The sequence below is a fragment of the Trichosurus vulpecula genome, chromosome 1 (assembly GCF_011100635.1).
Source record: "Trichosurus vulpecula isolate mTriVul1 chromosome 1, mTriVul1.pri, whole genome shotgun sequence".
NCBI classification, from domain to species: Eukaryota; Metazoa; Chordata; class Mammalia; order Diprotodontia; family Phalangeridae; genus Trichosurus; species Trichosurus vulpecula.
This window is the reverse complement of record NC_050573.1, coordinates 56111817-56129064: the sequence shown is the minus strand read 5'-3', so window position 1 is coordinate 56129064 and position 17248 is coordinate 56111817. Positions and strand designations below refer to the sequence as shown.

Sequence of the window (17248 nt, the reverse complement as noted above, 5' to 3'; positions counted from 1 at the left end):
CCCCCACACCTCTGCCAGCTGTTCAGGAACAAGATGTTCAGAGGTGTGAGCTGAGCCGGGGACTCAGACCTGGCAAGGAGGCCCCAGCCTTGCCGAAGCTACCAGCGCACTTTACCAGGGGTCTTTCTCCCGTCTCTGCCCGAAAGGGGGCTCAAGGGGAGGGGTCCCTGGGGACTCCCCAGCAAGCACCCTAAATGTTTCAAGGGAGCCTGAGGTCAGGACCTAGAGGCGAGGTCTCTCTCTGGCACCTCTCCCCCATTCTGGGCCCTTGCCCCACGGCCCCACTGGGGCACTGGGCCCACTGCCTGGGAGGGCCCAGCCTGCTGGCACAGGGACTTGTATGAGGATGCATGCTTCAGAGGATGATCCCAGAAGCATTGGTCTTGGAAGAATGTCCATGAATGTCAAACATTCTCGAAAAACATGTAACCAATAAGTTGCGTGTTCTCTGCAGATCAGCGAGGAAAGAGGCAGATCATAAAAAGGGGGGCTTGCTTCTTTCTTGCACAGAATATCCCTTCGGTCCATATGGAAGGACAAATGACTTCATGCTTGGTTTGGGGCCTGCCCAGTTTCTCCAACCTCAACCTCCTGGGACAAGGCCAGTCCCCCACCTCCTCCCCCTCTTCAGCCACCCCAATCTGAACTCCTACCCCCAACCCACCAGGCCTCTGTAGAGAGAACTGAGCCAGCTCTGGGAGTGGGAGGGAGGGAATCGTGCCCCCCGAGACACCCACGGATCAGCATGTGGCGCCACATGGGGCACTTCTCTCTGGGTGGAGTGACAAGGAAGAAAGGAGGAAGGGTAGGGGAGAGAAAGGATCAGCATGAAAATGGGGAGAGGAATTTTAACAACAGAACATAACCAACATTAGATGAACCTCCAAAAACAAAAGTCTGAAAATAATATTGCCGCCAGAGATTTCACCCTTGGATAAGAATTTTATTTGACTGCATTTTCCAAAAGTTGGCAGAGACAGCTATGGAGGCTGCAGCTGCACTGTTAGTACCCCCTAGCCAGGCAGAGGCTCCCCCGACCACCTCTCCCTTCCATGACACGGGCAACAAGGATCCCCGACATGCTGAGAGGGGTGAGAAAAATAGCTGTGGCCAAGCATCAGCAAACCTTCCAGAGGTAAGAGTTGGGGCCACACGAACCCTGCTCTGTCCCTGCTGCCCAGTAAGTAAAAATATTGGAAAGACGGGTGGAAACAGCTACCCCAACACACGGGAGGAGGTTTCTTTTTTCTATGGTACCTGGTTTCAAAGAGATTCTATCCCACAAGAATCAGTAGCAAAGCAGACATCTGAAATTACCTCAAAAGGATACAAATCTTTATTTGGAAGACATCAGGGTCCATCCTTTGGCGTCTCAGCCGACAAAACAGGGGTGGCTGAGAAATGGGCTGGAATCCTTGCGGAAAAAGAAGTCAAGACAAGGGATTCCTGTCCACTGCACCACAGGAGGCTCTAAGAGAGAAGAAAGAGCTCGGCTCTTTGAGTCCGAGGTCCCGGGTTCAAGTTCTGAGTCAGCAACTCACTAATCACCCAACTGGACAGGTGACTTCCTAGTCTCTGAACCTCCATTTCCCCATCTATAAAATGGGGTTAAAAATACTTGTGCTCACCCAGTAGTCACTATCAAAATGTGAATGACTGGTCCTATTATGAAGATGATGATGAAGTAGAATTCAAGAGGGTATTGACCTGAAGGGAACATGGGGAGGTAACCAAAAGAAAATCTCTCCCAGGAGAATGACTGGCCCAGGGCCTAGGGGACAAGCTTTTCCATGGATTCCATTTCTCCCCACGAAGACCCCCATCCAGCACATATCGGGGAATTTTAAAAACAAACACTCACCAATGGCCTTTAAGGACTACGGCCATATCCAGAGGTCTCTTTGGTTGTTGGTTTTGCACTGAGAAAAGTGGGTAAGGAGGGTAGTCTGAAGGTCTGGCTGGCTCTGAAGCCAGGCAGGGAGCCAGGTGCAGGCCATGGAATGAAGCCCTCAGGAGAGGGAAGTGACTGCCCCAGGGGAACCGGGCTGGCCCCTCCGCTCATCACCACACTATGCAGAGAGACATCTTCATGCATCTCAGCCATTGGGGGAAAAAAAATCACTTATTGAGAGGCAAGAATGTGCTTTCATCATCCACAAACCTCAACTATTTCAGTCTCTTTCTGCTCCTGGAGGTCTGTATGTTATAAAAGTTTTGGTGAAATTTATTTTAGAAACACACGCACAAAGTAACTTGGAATGGGGGGAGACATCCCACTAACTTTGGGGAGCCACTCAACACTCATGAAATCACGTCTGGACTCATTCAGAAATAACAGAGCCCAGAGAGGTCAGAAAGAAGCAAAACAAAACCAACAACCTAAAACAAGAGTCTGATGGGTTCTCTCTCATTTGTGACAAACAATGTTGAGAAACGATGAGCAATGGGAGGTGGGGGGGGAGATGCAATTTTCAGCCATGACACGTTCGGCCCAGTGCCCTGGCAAGTGCTCTCAGTTCCCCTGGCTGCCAGAATCTTAGACAAGAGGAAGAGGAGGGACCCCAGGGACTGGATATCAACACTCCCAACCTGGGCCCTTGCTTTCCCCAGCCTTTGGCACAGCGCGTTATTGGCAGACAAAGACAAGATAAACAGAACCGTTGCACGAAGCCCTGTGCAGATGGCAGTGCACACCCAGGCCAGCCAGACCCTGGGGCCTCCCAGGGCTACCTCTGTGTGGCCATCTGGGGCAGGAGGACAGGCGCACAAGCGATGCCCGCGAAGGACTCGGGGAAGTGCATGTCCCTCTCCCACTCGTCCGTCTCCGTGTTGTACACCTGCACGATGCTGGTCACGTTGTTCAGATGCCAGTTGTAGCCCCCGACGATGTAGATTTTCCTCTCCAGCAGGCAGCAACCTGCTTCAGACTGGCCTGCCCGCATGGGGCTCACCGTTGTCCACTGGTCAGCCTCAGGGACATAGTACTCGACAGCCAGCACATCGAAGCAGCGGTCCACGTGGTCCATTCGGCCCCCGAGGGCATAAATGCGGCTGCTTGTGCTGACCATGGCATGCAAGACACGGGGCTCATTCATGGGAGCCTTAAACTCCCACTGGTCCACAGAAGGGTCATAGCAGTGCAAGGCCTTTTTGTCCTCCACCGAGATGCCGTAGCCCCCGGAGATATACAGCCTCCCGCTCACAGCGGCCCCAGCGTGTCCCCATGTCCGGCGCTTCAGCGAGCACACGTAAGACCACTCGTTCTTCTTGGGGCAGTACTTCTCCACTGAGGCAAGGCTCCCTGCCCGGTTCCGTCCCCCCGTAGCATACATCATCCCACATAGCACATTTAGCTGGAACTGGATCCGGCTCTCCTTCATGGCCTGGATCCGAAGCCACTGGTTCAGGTGAGGGTCGTAGCGGTAACAAATGTCCACTGCCCCCTCACCACTCCGATACTGCAGGTGCTGGCCCCCGACTACGTACACAAAGTTGTCCAGCACAGCCACACACGTGTGGCTGCAGCCCACCTCCATCTCGGTCAGCTCCTTGAACTGACGGGAGCTGGGGTCAGGCAGGTGGTAGACCTTGCCACTGACCGTCCGGTCATTGTCCGTATAGGGAGTGCCCCCAAACGTAATGAGGGAGAGGACATCAGAGCGGATGGTGGTCCGTGGAGACTGCATCTCATGCTGGCGGAAGGGCAGGATCTGGTAATTAAAGGCCTCCAGCAGGTACTGGCGGCAGAGCACGTCCTCCACCATGATGTCCAAGGTCTGCACGCTGTCCACCAGCTCCGATGACTTCATGAGCGGGAAGCGGATGTGACAGAGCACCTGGCTGGCACCCGGCCGGCGCGTGGGGTCGTACTGCAGCCAGCGGATGGCCGCACGGAAGAGGTCAATCTCGCTGCAGCTTTTTAGCTTATTGCTCTGCAAGAAGAAGACCAAGCGCTCCAGGGGCAGGTGCAAGAAGTCCTCCTCCTCTGAGATCTGCAGGAAGTGCCGGAACGTGAAGGCGTCCACCGACTCCTTCAGGGAGGCCAGGCTGAAGGTGGTGGCCATCTGGCCAATGTTGAGGCACGTCTCCACGCTCATGGCCGACTTCAGGAACTCCTCACAGAGCTCCACCACAGGGACCATCTGGAGGAAAACCGCAGCTCCCAGAACATCCTGAATGCAGTCAAGATCGAGGGTCACTTCGGCGCTGTAAGCAAAGTCAATGATGTGTTTCAGGCCTTTGGCGGACACACCCTTCAGCTCAATGATGTCCTGGCTGGCTTCTCTCATCCCTCCTGTGAACATCGCCCTGAGGGTCAAAAACAAAGATTTGGTATTTGGTAGGTTGCCAGTCACATGGATAAGAGAGGAGAAACTGGATGGTGTAGGGGAAAGGCTGGTCACTTGGACAAGCAACCCTGAGAAAGCCCAGACAGGGCAAGGAAACATCAGCCTGACAAGAAAGAAAGAAAGACTCTGCCCCGAAATCATGCATCTTCCTAGAAACAGCAACTCTCAGCCCTGCCCTGCAGACTGATGCACTCGACTGCTTGGCCTGTTAATTATTAAATGGTCACTCCAGCGACTCAGCTGCAGCTGGAGGCAGAGGCTTCCAACCATCCACCGGAACCAGCCAATCCAAGTCAGCTCGAGATCCAGAGAGCTGTGGTTATGAAAAGCAGCCCCACGGGCAGCCCAGCCCGGGGATGGCCACAGCTCACCAGAATCCCATAGCTTAGGGAGGCTGATCACTGCAAGGGTCTGGCCCCTTCCAAGGGAGTAGAACCTAGCAGCCACCAGCAGCCCAGCACCGTCATCCATTCAAGGCCCACCAGGGTACGACGGAACTCTCCCTGCTACACTGTCAACTCCAGAAAGGCAGGGCAGGGCCGTCTTTCAGCTTTAGAGCTTCCCGCATTAGGGACCCTGCAGAGAGCAGACACTAGACACATTTCTGCTGAACTGGACTGAGCTGCCACCACAACAGACCCTGGAGAGAGGAAGCTCCCTGACCCAGGAGGTATCTGAATGATCACTTGCTGAAGGTAATGACACCGACGACTCACTTTTCCCAGTGCTTTACAGTCTGCCACAACCCCACGAGGCAGTGCATCAGTAGGCCCATTTAACAGAAGAGGAAACAAACTCCCAGAGCTTATGTGACTTATCTAACCATCGTACCATAAAGGAGCCAGCATCCAAACCTGGGACTTTTACCTCCAAGTCTAGCGCTCTTTTCGCTGCCTCAGGGATGTTACAGAGGCAATTCCTGCTTCAGATAGGGCTTGGGACTGAGCGGTCTCTGAGGTTCCTGCAGTCGGTGCTGTGCAACCTCCCACAGTCACCCCATGGGCTAACCAGAGGCCCCACGCCGCCTGACGGGAGGACGGACTTTGCACTGCCATTGACCATCCTGCTGCCATGCCGGGAAGCTCTGCCTCTTGGGTCCCGCCTACTCTCTAAGGGAGGCAGAGGGTTCTCAGTAGCCCCCCCTGACCTATCCTCTCTCCAGAGGATTCCTAAAGAGCCCCTCCAACTCCAGCCTGCACTAGAGGGAAAGCGCCCCAGGGTAACCATGAGGACAATGACCCTACACTCCCTCCCTTGTTCCTCTGTCCTTCACACCCGACATCTCATTTATTTATCTCGGATGAGGGCTGAGAAGGTGCAGTCAAAGGCAGTGTGGTCCAGTGATACAAGCCCTAGACCCAGAGCTGAGAAAGCTTGGTTCAAACCTTGCCTCTGACACGTAATGCCTGGTGAGCCTGGAGTCAGCCAGGAAGAGGTAAGGGGCTAAAGTGGGAGCAGAGCTTGTTTCTTCCCTCTTTGTATCCCTGGTGCCTAGCACAGTGCCTCATACACAGAAGGCAGTACGTGGACACAAGCCACAACTACTCTGAGCCTCAGTTTCCTCACCTGTAAAAGAGGGATAATGGTACCAGTATGACTTCCCTCTCTTAGGATACATGAGCAATTATCATGGTTGTTCTTAGTCTCCTGGGATGCCTCCTTCGATCTTCCACTGAGGAGGAGGAGGGGTCCTTGTAGGCAGCAGAGAAGGGAGCCAGGCCATCGACAGAGGGGTGGCCACAGACCAGTGTGAGCCCCTTCTTCCTGCTGCCCTCCCGAACCTCATCCAGGACAAAACGAGGGTAGGATCTGAGGACGGGTGTGCTGCCAGTGTTCTAAGAGCACTGGGAAAGTTACAAAAGAGACCCAGCAGGCAGCTGGAGTCAGACTAGACGGAGGCCCTGGCGGCGGCCCTGGCACGGGGATTTGTGAAGACAAACAGGATCAACAGCCTGCACCTCATAGCCAGAGCAATAAACAGCTCATGCCATGAGAATGGGGCAGACCTTCTCTCTCCTCAAAGGTCACAAGGGCCCAGGTCTGCACTGGACCACAGCCAGACCAACTCAGTGATTTCCCGACCTTGTCTGCATCCATCTGGTAGCTTTCTGGGAAGCCAGGGTCAGAACAGGGAAATGAGGTGGGGACTCTGCCTTTGCTTCTTCTTCAATAACCCCTCAGCCTAAGGGACAACCCTTAGGCCTCCCTTCTTAAGCTGCTGTGAAGCAGCACCTCTCAAAAGTCAAGGCATAAGCCCCAGAGGATAGGCTCCTGCCTCCATCTCCTCTTCAGCTTCACAGACCCTTTTCTTCCTGCTAGTAGAGAATGAAGGAAGGCTGCCAGGCCAGCCCCATGGGCTCTCCCAGCTCTACTCCCCAGGCTCAGCAGAGTGACAGGCAGTGCTCTTCCTGCCCTCAAGGGGTGAGCCCTGCCTCTGCAGCCCCTGACTCCAGAACCACCTCCTCCAGGATATCTCCCTTGATCCACAACACGTAGGTGGAGACCATGATGCTGTGCTGTGGATAAAGCCTCATGTGTTAGGGCCTGGTTTCCATGAAGACAGGGACAACTACCGGACCTCCACCTAGGAGCCAGCACAGCGCCCTGTACACAGAAGGTACTTCAGAAACGTCTGGAGCATTTGTATTTCCAGGATGCCACTGGTCTAGGCACGTGCTACACAAATGAGAAGTTAGTAAACATCCCGAACAAACATTTCTGAGCTTCCTCAGCTGTTCTTGGTCTGGAGAGAAGCCATGCATACCATGGAATGGCACAAAAAGAGAGAGAGAGAGAGAGAGAGAGAGAGAGAGAGAGAGAGAGATCTGGGGGCATCAGGCCCCAGGGACAGGGCTGAGCTGGCCTGGCCTGGCCCAAACACCAGACTGCAGTCTGGAAACGTGACCAGTGCTCCTGCAGCACCCAAATCTGGGCTGGCTGGGCAAAGAAGTAGGGAGAGAGGCCAACCTTTTTCCCTCACACCAATGGAAGTGGTTACTGCTGGGAGGCACGAGACACCCCCTAGAAAGCTGTCCCCAGCACTGTTGGGAAGAGCGCAGGGCTACGAAAAGGTGGCCAAATCTTCACAGCCATTAGACCACCTTTAATCTTTAATCTGGGATCTCTAGCAGTCGAGAGGATTGAGCTGAAAAAGGGTCAGGACAAAGATAGCAAAAAAAAAGGGGGGGTGGCTGAGCCCTGTCTTGGAGAAGGAGAGAATCCATCTTTTCCTCTTGGCTAGCTCTCACCTGAAATAGTCGCTGCAGGCAGCCAAGACCACCTTGTGGACTTGGAACACTTCATTGTTGATGGTGAGGATGACATCGAGGAGCTGGCCCTGGGCTCGGAGGGTGGCCAGTCCCTGCAGGAGGGTGGTGCTGTGGCCCGGAGCAGAGAAGGTACATCTCAGGGCCCCGTTCTTGTCGGCCATACTGCAGGGAGGGAACAAACAGAAGAAAACATTTTCAGAGCTCCCATCCAGGATCTCAGGAACCTTAGCAGCCCAAGGAGTTTGGAAAAGTAGAGCCATTTAGGGAAAGCAAGAAAAATAAAGTCATGTTAGGCTCTTCAGAATACCCCTCATCAGGAAGGTGACCAGATGCACGTGATTCCTACCAGCACATCCCCGCACCCAGGGCCCCATTTGGAAGGCCTGCTTTACCCTGAGCTAGTACAGCCATCTGCCCCATGGACTCTCAAACAGTCAAAACTTTGCAGCACATGTCTCCAGAGGCTCCCTGCAAATCATTTCTGCCCCCACACCTGTACCTTCACCTACACCTCCAGCTTTCACAAAAACTGCCTGCTGGGGAGAAGTAAGCAGGAGAAAACCTCTCTGGGGTCTCAGAAATTCAGAATTCTCTAGGCTGTCACTGAATGAGGAGTTCAAGTCCCAGGCCCTGTATAGGCCTGAGTTTCCTCATCTATAAAATAAACGAAATGGACTAAATGACTTCTCACCCAGACATGAGATTCTGTGATATTATGTTCAAAGATCTTGCCTAAGCTCTGACATTTGCAAAGGCCCTTCTAGCTCTAACATTTTATGTTCTAAGGGCTGTCCAGGCTCTGATGTTCTCTGTTCTAAGGGCCCTCCCAGCTCCAACATTCCACATTCAAAGAGCCCTCTCAGCTCTAACATCCAGTGTTCTGAGGACTCTCCCACCTCCGACATTGTATGTTCTAAGGGCTTTGACATGCTCTGTTCTAAGGGCCTTCCTAGCCCTGATTTTCTGTGTTCTGAGAGCTCTCCCACCTCTAACATTGTGAGACCTAAGGACCTAAGGACCCTCCCAGCTCTGATATCCAGTGTTCTGAGGGTTCTCCCACCTCCGACATTATGTGTTCTGCAGGCCTTCCCTGGTCTGATATCCTGTGTTCTAAGGGCCTTCCCACCTCTGACATTATGTGTTCTGGGGGCCTTCCCAGTCCTGACATCCTGTGTTCTAAGGGCCTTCCCAGCTGTGACAGCCTGTGTTCTAAGGGCCTTCCAAGCCCTGACATTCAATATTCTGAGGGTTCTCCTATCTCTGACATCATGTCAGAGGGCCTTCCCAGTTCTGATGTTCTGTGTCCTACGTTTAGCCCTGACATTCTATGTTCTAGATTTTCTGCTCTAAACACCCCTCTAGCTCTAACAGTGTGTTGTTATCTTCTAAAGTTCTTTCCAGATCTGAAATCTTAGGCTTCTTCTAGGAAGGACTCACACAACTTCACCAAGCTAGGAGACTTGGGGCCTCTTGTTTTCTAACTGTCCCACAGATCACAGGGAGGCATCCACCCCAGCATGTCTAGGTCAGCAGCCTGCCCCACTCCCTCCTACCATGGTAGCATGGCAACCACCTACACAAATGAATCCTCTCCATTAAGCTGCTCTTTGCACTCTGGCCAAAACTCCCCAAATTAATTTCCCTGATGTGGTGCTATTTCTATTAAGGCTAAGCACTTCACATGGCAATTTCCAACTTCAACTATACTTGACCAAAAGACACCAATTACCCCAGTGTCTTTTCAGGAGAATAAAATTGACAAAGGTCACATCCACCATATGCCTTGGAAGGGGAGCCCATCAACAGCTACACCAGGCCCTCCAGGAGAAGAGAGATCAGTGGCTTTCTAATAATAATAATCGCAGCCCCCACAGGCAGTGGGAAGGTGCATGTGTGCACAAGAGAGTGCTCCGCCTGTGAAAAGTACTGGATCGTCCCCAATTTAGAGACGAGGACATTGCCTAAAGTTATACAGCAAATCCGTGGCAGAACCAGGCCTGAAGACTCAAACCCAAGGCTCATGATTGTCAGCGAAACACTCACACAAAATCAAATGCAGGGCAGGGAAAGTGGTCATCGTCAGGGAGAATCTTACTGTAGCCACCTCATTTAATACAAAATTGAACTTTGAAGCCTCAGAATTGAGGTGTCTTTACAACTAAGAAAAGGAAGGTTTTTTTTTAAATTAAATCAATCTCATCTGCTGGAAAAGACCTTTAGGCCCTAGATGATATTCTACCCCACCCCACTACAGCCCAGAAATCAAGGAAGGAAGTAGCTGCTAGAAAATGTGTTCTTAATAATGTAACCCCTTCTCTCTACATTTGATTTTTAAAGCAATTTTTTTTAAAAGTAGGAACTCCATACTTCTAGCTCTCCTTTGTCCAATCCATCCTATACACCCCTGCTATACACAGTGGCCAGATTATTCTGCCTCAAACATCTTTAGAGGCTCCCTAATGCCTGTAGCATAAAATACAACCTTCACATCCTAGCCTTTCAGGCTCTTCACAATCTGGCTCCCGTAGCCATTTCCAGCCTTGTTCTATATTACTGCCCTTCATATACCCTACACCAGGGCCAAAAATGGTCTCTTAGCTGCTTCGGAACTCGACATGCCATTTCTTTCTTTGTTTAGCATTTAAAATGTTTGTTTAAATTCTGAACTTAGCAGATACCAAGAGATGAGCATTTCTGTCTACAAAGAACAGAAAAGGAGGGTAGCATCAGCACCACACAGAGCACACCTCTCTCTCGAAACACACAGCAGTTCAACGCATCATTTTCAAAGCTGTCCTGAGTCATCAGGGTTTCCTCCTGACCTTCTGCCCATTCTCTTCTGGACATCTTTGAAGATCAGCTTGTCATTTACCCCCTTGAACGTTCAACAAGCCTTTCCCGAGAAGCCAAAAACATCCTCTTGACTCCCTAGTCTCTATCTCTGACTCTTAGAAACCTCGATCTCTGAGGCTTAGCTCAGATGCCACCTCCTCCAGGAAGACTTCCTAGGTCTCCCTCCTCAAATTCCTTCTAGTTACTTCTCTGTGTCCTTGTACCTTTGTCTCTCTGGGACACAGTTAAGTTCCCGGGGGAAAAGAATGATCTTATTCTGAATTCTGCATCTTCCAAGGCTTAGCGCAGTGCTTGGTACACAGACAGCACTTAATGTTTGTTAAACTGAACTGAATTTTTCATTGATTGGAGGAAGCACTCACATGAGGTCCTGCTATGTGCACAGCACTGCGCTGAACCAACACTGAACCTTCCCTCAAAGTACTTACAATCTAGTTTGGGGGGGAGGGGGAAGTAAGGGTTGTGAATTACATATAAATAACTATAATGCGAGCTAGAACATGTGTAGTTTAAGTGATGAATTAAAGGCACCAGGCCCAAACAAACTGCCTCCTACCCTGCTCAAAGACCCGGCAGGTGTGATTCTCTAGCCACAGTCCAGGAGCCTTTAAAACACCTCAAAGAATACAAGTACAGAAGGTCTAGAGAAAGGAAAATGTCCCAGTCTTCAAAACAGAAAAAAAGCAGAGTCATCAAACTCTCAAAGACTGAAAGTATGATTTCCAATTCCTGGCAAAATTCTAGGGTACGCTATTAAAAGAAAGATTTGTGGACAGCTAGAAAAGGAAGCACCAATCCCAAGAAGCCAGTTTGGCTTCCTCAGGAACAGGTCATACCAGACTAAGCCACTTCCTTTTTGGTCAGGGCTGACAGGGAAATCAGAGGGATCCTGTAGCTACAGTTTACCTACATTTCGACAAAGTATTTGATGGTCTTTCATGCCCATCCTTGTGGGAAAGATGGAGAGATATGGACTAGAGGAAAGTATGGTTTGGCAGCCTTAGGGCTGGATGAAGATCAGCCAGACCCAAAGTGTAGTCCATAATGCCTCAAGGTCATTTGGAAGTCTCTGGAAGTCCCCAGCAATATGTCCACAGCCCTATCCTGCTAGTTATTTTTTGTTGTGGCTGTTCTTTAAAGACATATTTATTAAGTCTGCATGTAACAAAAAGTTGGCAGGGATAAGCTATTACATTAGATGAGTCAGGATCAACTGAGCTCAATAGGCTGGAACACTGAACTGCATTAAATCAGATGACATTTAATAGGGATAAATGTGAAGTTCTACACTTGGCTCAAAAAATCAATGTCAGAAATACAATACAGTGGAATAGGAGCCAGACAAACAGTTTATCTGAAAGAGATTTGGGTAAGAGATCTGGGTGTTTGAATGGATTGCAGGCTGGCTATGAGAATGAGAAGTCAATGAGGCTTTGGTAGCATTAAGAGAGGCACGGTGCCAAATTCGAGGGAGGGGACAAAGTCCTCTTGTTTTCTGAATTTAACTTGCCTCTGATGGCAAACATACAGTTGGTCCATCATGGGGCTTTCCAGCTCAGTAGGACCTACCAGAGCTTAGGTTCTATTGACAGAGCCTTCAAGTACCCAGGGTCAGTGCCACCCCAGATGAGGAATCAGGAGGATTTCAATGGCAGAAGTGTAAAATAGACGACAATAAAACAGGAGCAAAGCTGTGCTGACTTCAGAGTCAGGAGGCCTGCACAGGACCCTGCTCTGTCATTTCCTAAAAACACTTTCAAAGTCTGGGTTCATCCTTAGCAGGTTGGACTGGAAAGTCTGGGGGCGGGGACCTTGGACTCCAGAGTATCCCCAAAGTTAGGACAGCAGACTTATTAACATTAACACCATTTAAAAAAAGGAGCTGTGGGTCTGATTTACAAGGGACAGGATGGGGGGGGTCAGAATGGGATTACAACTTGGGAAGAAGCAAAATATTTACTCAATGTTCTTTAGTATTGAAAAGTACTTTCCAAACAATATCTCTGCAAGTCAGAGAGTAATTAAGTATTATTATGCCCATTTTCCAGAGGAAGGAAGAAGACTTGCCCAAGGTCAGTAGCTGGCCAGTATCAGAGCTGGGACGAAAACCTAGGTCTGCGGCTCCGAGCCCAGGATGTCCTCTACCAAACTGGGTTACTCCATATAAGGAGGCACAGAAGTAAAGGAAAGAACCCAGAGGCAAAGGAGGGATGCTCCTGGCCTCATCTTCCTTTAGTAAAAAGCTCTAAAAAATAATTTGCCTTTCTACAGCCCTCTAAAATTGAGGTTCCCGGGCTCACTGAGCTAGAGCCAGAGGGGCCCTTCAAAGTTGCCTATTTTACCAAGGAGGAGTCTGAGGCCCCAAGAGAGCCCTTGACAGGTGGTGACCTCGCTGGGCCTCGCACACGCGTCTCCTGAGTCCAAAGCCAGCGGCGCCCTTTTGGCTTCCTTGCATCTGCCAAATGCCTTTGCCACCACCTGGGAAGGAGATGCTGCAAATAACACTATCTCCAAATTACAGATGAGAAAACGCAAACTCCAGGAGGCTGAGGGCTTTGCCCAGGATCAGCAATTCCCAGACACATCAGAATCGGAGGCTTCCACCAATCCTCTAATCCACCGGCATTGACTGGATGCTGGGGATGCAAAATCAAAGTGACACGGTCCCTGCCTTCAAGGAGCTGACATGCTAAACCGACATACATTCATGGAAGAACACATACATTGTGTGTGTATGTATATATATATACATATATAAACATACATGCGCACATATATACATATACACATGCACATACACATATACATATATATTTGGTTTTGGCTGAAAGTGGTTTATTATTTTTAAATGGAATCCCAGTCATCTTTCAATTAAATCTGTCATCCCACGCACATAAAGAATAATTGTTTTAAATTCAGCGGTCAGTCATCTCAGCAGGTAAGTAGAAATCCTAAGTACGTAAATACAGGCGGCTCTGGGGAGGGTGGGAGGGAAGCAGGGGATGCTAACAAGTGAGAGAATGGGGGGGGGCCTCTTAAAGGCGGGGGTACCTGACTATTCGTCAGTGTAAAGAGGGAAAGTGTTCCAGGTGTGGCAGGCATCCTCTTCTCTCTCCTAGGGTGAGTAAGACACACACACAAGGGCTAGAGGGGCCAGGCCTAGAGGTGAGCTGGTGACACCGCAGGGCAAACGCAGGTGCACGAGCCTGGAGGCCCAGGAGTGCTGACGGCTGGGCTCCTAAGTAGCATCTCTCTGCCCCTTCTCCACCTGCCTACGGCCGCAATAACAGACCTCAGAAAGGTTCAGAGATGGGAGCGGAGGGGAGGAGGTAGGCAACTTTTCTCAAGCTCCCAGAGTGCCTGAGAGGACCTGAGGACAGGAGCTAGGCACCCGAGGGTTTTATAATTATTATCTCATTTAATTCCCACAACCACCACGGGAGAAGGGGCATTCACAGATGAGGAAACTGAGGCAAGCAAAGGTTAAGTGACTGGCCTAGAGTCACACAACTACTAAATATCTGAGGCTGGATTTGAACTCAGGTCTTCCTGACTGCAAGCCTGGTGCTGTATCTGAGTCATCTCAGGGGTTAGAGATGTTCCCCAAAGAGCCTAGCTCCCCTTAATAACCTACTGTGGTCTGTCCTCCATCTGTTGACTCCAACGCGAGGCAGGGTGAGAGTTCAAACACAACCTCAGAGACTTCAGAGCCGTCTAGAACCCCTTAGAACTGGTTTCTTCTGTAAAATGGCATCGAGAATAGCCCCTATCTCGGGGGCTGGTGGCGAATGAAAAGGAGACAACCTCAAAGCGCTGTATTAATACCTGCTATTACTCATAAGGGAAGCACTTTCAAGCACCTACTATGTGCAGCGCTTTCCTCCAAACATCTGGCACAGTCTCCACCTTCCTAATGAAGGCCTTGGGGCCAAGACTGGCCAAGCACTTCGAGGGCTGTTGGCAGGGGTAGCCTATGGACTCCGTACCTTTCACCAGGCCAGGGCACTGCTCATGTTGAATTCTTCCCAAGGGCCAGGCCAGGGATCTCACGGGGCAGAGGGCCAAGGGCTTAGGAGGGGACTGGCGGAGGAGGGAGGCTGACTTCGCTTCTGGCTGTTGCTGCAGGGGGTCAAGAAAGGCTTTCGGGAGGAAGTGGCATTCCGGTTAGGCCTTGAAGGCTGGCATATCCCGAGGCCATTTCTTTGTTTGTTTGTTTGTTTTGGAGGGGAGAAAGGAAGGCAATTGGGGTTAAGTGACTTGCCCAAGGTCACACAGCTAGTAAATGTGTCATGTCTCTGAGGCTGAATTTGAACTCAGGTCCTCCTGACTCCAGGCCCAGTGCTCCATCCACTATGCCACCTAGCTGCCCCTCGAAGCCATTTCTTACAAGCTTCCCCAGAGCCAAGAGTTACATTTTCAGTGTGAAGTTACACCCCCAAAACAGGGAAAGTACAGATCAGAGCTTGGTTCGTCAGCTGTTTTGTCGTTTTAACTGTCTACATTTAAGAAAGTGATGGCGAAAACACTAATGTCAAGCTTAAAAACGTGTCTTTGGCAAATTCTTCTACCCCACCCCACCCTCGAGCTGGTTGTTAAATATTCACAAGCACACCCCAGCGTGAAGGATATAAAAAAGATCTCAATAGTCAGAGCTGATGGGTGGGGGTGGGGAAGTAAATAAGCAGTAAGTACCAGCAGTCACCGTCACTGATTTCCGTGTTTGGGGTTTAAAAGTTTGCAAAGCACTTTATGTGCCTCAGCTCATTTAAATCCCACAGCCACACTGGGCAGCACGTGCTACAGGTACTATCAGCCCCATTTTACAGAGGGGGAAGCTGAGGCTTAGAGAAAGGTTGCATGGTCGGCCCCTGGCTGTGCTGTGAATATCAGCGATGGGATTCAAACCCAGGTCTCCTGCCTTGGAGTCTAGCACTCTCTTCCCAGCACCATGCCATCCCTCTAGGTGGAAAACGGTAAACTGAAACTGGTATCTCCAAAGGATTTGTATACGGGAAGAAGAAACATTGGCAACTTACAAGAGCAACACCTGCGTACCCTAAAAATGACGTCTGAGGAGAAAAGAGGCGGGCTCCTGGCTCCACCATCCCCCATCCCCTGGCTAGCAAGCTCCCACTTCCATCTCCTTCCCTTACCCCCAGTGAATCCATGGAGGGCGAGGAGGTGAGCGAGTGAGCGCACCGAGGCCTCTCCCTGCCCAGCGCCTCTCTTCCTCTGCCCTCCGCTCCAGGAGGAGCGGGCTTCTCCTCCTGCCCACCTGCGGACCTTCTTGCTCTCACTAGACAATCCCGTGCCTGGCACGCAGCGGGGACAAAGACACCCAGGTCAGCATTTCATAGTCCCAGAGCCGCCCAGAGCACTGGGAAGTTAAATGATTTGCCCAAGGTCACACAGCCAGGATGTGTCCGGACCAGGCTCAAACTGAGTCTTGCCAGCACCAAGCTTTCACAGAGCAGGCACTTAACAGGTATTTTCTGATAGACAGATCTAGGGTAGGGTAACTTAAGCTTTACCCCAGGATGCTGACATTTAGAAGGTGCTGACAGCACCTGTGTGCCTTTAGCAGGCAGAAGGAAATGAGTTTAGCACCTAGTTAGCAAGAAGAATTAGTTAAAATAGGAAGCTACCAGATGGCAGGCTAAAGTCCCAGGAAGCTGTTCCCGGCCTCACCTTCAGGCTCAGCCCTTCCCTCCAGTGACCTCCCCAGAAGCAAACTCCCAAGTGTCCCAGAGTCTGTCTCCAACTCCCCCTGCCCACCTCAGGGCCTTGTTTCCAGAGGCCAATGAACTCTTGCTTAGTTCTTTCGCTCACTAAAATGAATTTGTCTTAAGAAGTTGATTAGAATTTGAAAGAAATAATGTTAATGTTATTTTTACATGTAATTGGGGAGAAATAAAATGTTACAGTACATTTTTTTAAAAAGGAGGTTGAGCCTCTCCGAGCTCCAGCCCCGCGACTGGTAACATGGCTAAACGCACCAAGAAGGTTGGAATTGTTGGTAAATATGGAACACGTTATGGTGCATCCCTCAGAAAAATGGTGAAGAAAATTGAAATTAGCCAGCATGCCAAGTATACCTGCTCCTCCTGTGGCAAGACCAAAATGAAGAGATGGGCCGTGGGTATCTGGCATTGTGGATCCTGTATGAAAACTGTAGCTGGTGGTGCGTGGACCTACAATACCACCTCTGCAGTCACAGTCAAATCTGCCATCAGAAGACTGAAGGAATTGAAAGACCAGTAAAATCTTCTTATCAAATACCTGTAGCCCATAGTCCAACAATAAATGGGTTAATTTATGGAATAAAAAAAAAAAAGGAGGTTGATTCGGGGGTACCTTTTGGGCTGCCTGCTCTGCCCAAGTTGCTAGAAGTGTTAGGGATGACACTACCTCCCTTTCCCTACCAGTAAAATCCCCACTGTAGCCACTGACTGGCTCCTTTCAGAACCTGAACCAAAGCCTTGCTCTCATACTCATACAATGCTGATGCCCCCCAGCCCCCATCTCTGAAATCCTGAATCCTGACATGCGGTTCCTACTTTTCTCCCTTCACCGCGAGAACCCTATAGCTCATGGCTCCAACGAGAGACCAATCTCTACCATCAAATTCCATGCTTCCATGTCCTATCACTCTCTACTCACATCCTGAAATCCAGAGCTTTGGCTTGGGTTACCCCCATCATCTACCTTTTCCACTCCTATAAAAATGCTACTGAATACTGAGAAAGCCACAAAATCATGCCACGAGGGCACCCTACA

At 50.5% G+C, this 17248-nt stretch overlaps 2 protein-coding genes across 2 annotated transcripts; one reads left to right on the top strand and one right to left on the bottom strand.

The window, feature by feature from the left end:
* Positions 1-951: 951 nt before the first annotated feature.
* Positions 952-7779, bottom strand: KLHL26 (kelch like family member 26). Its single transcript, XM_036745266.1, has 2 exons — positions 7598-7779; positions 952-4308 (listed from the first exon to the last, which is right to left on the bottom strand). Exons 1-2 carry the CDS (start codon positions 7777-7779, stop codon positions 2727-2729), a joined length of 1764 nt encoding a protein of 587 aa, XP_036601161.1. The 3' UTR covers positions 952-2726.
* An 8649-nt stretch (positions 7780-16428) lies between these two features.
* LOC118838633 (60S ribosomal protein L37a-like) lies at positions 16429-16805 on the top strand. The gene has a single exon (XM_036746326.1). The coding sequence runs from the start codon at positions 16454-16456 to the stop codon at positions 16730-16732; it is 279 nt and encodes a 92-aa protein (XP_036602221.1). The 5' UTR covers positions 16429-16453; the 3' UTR covers positions 16733-16805.
* The last annotated feature ends 443 nt before the right edge of the window (positions 16806-17248 follow it).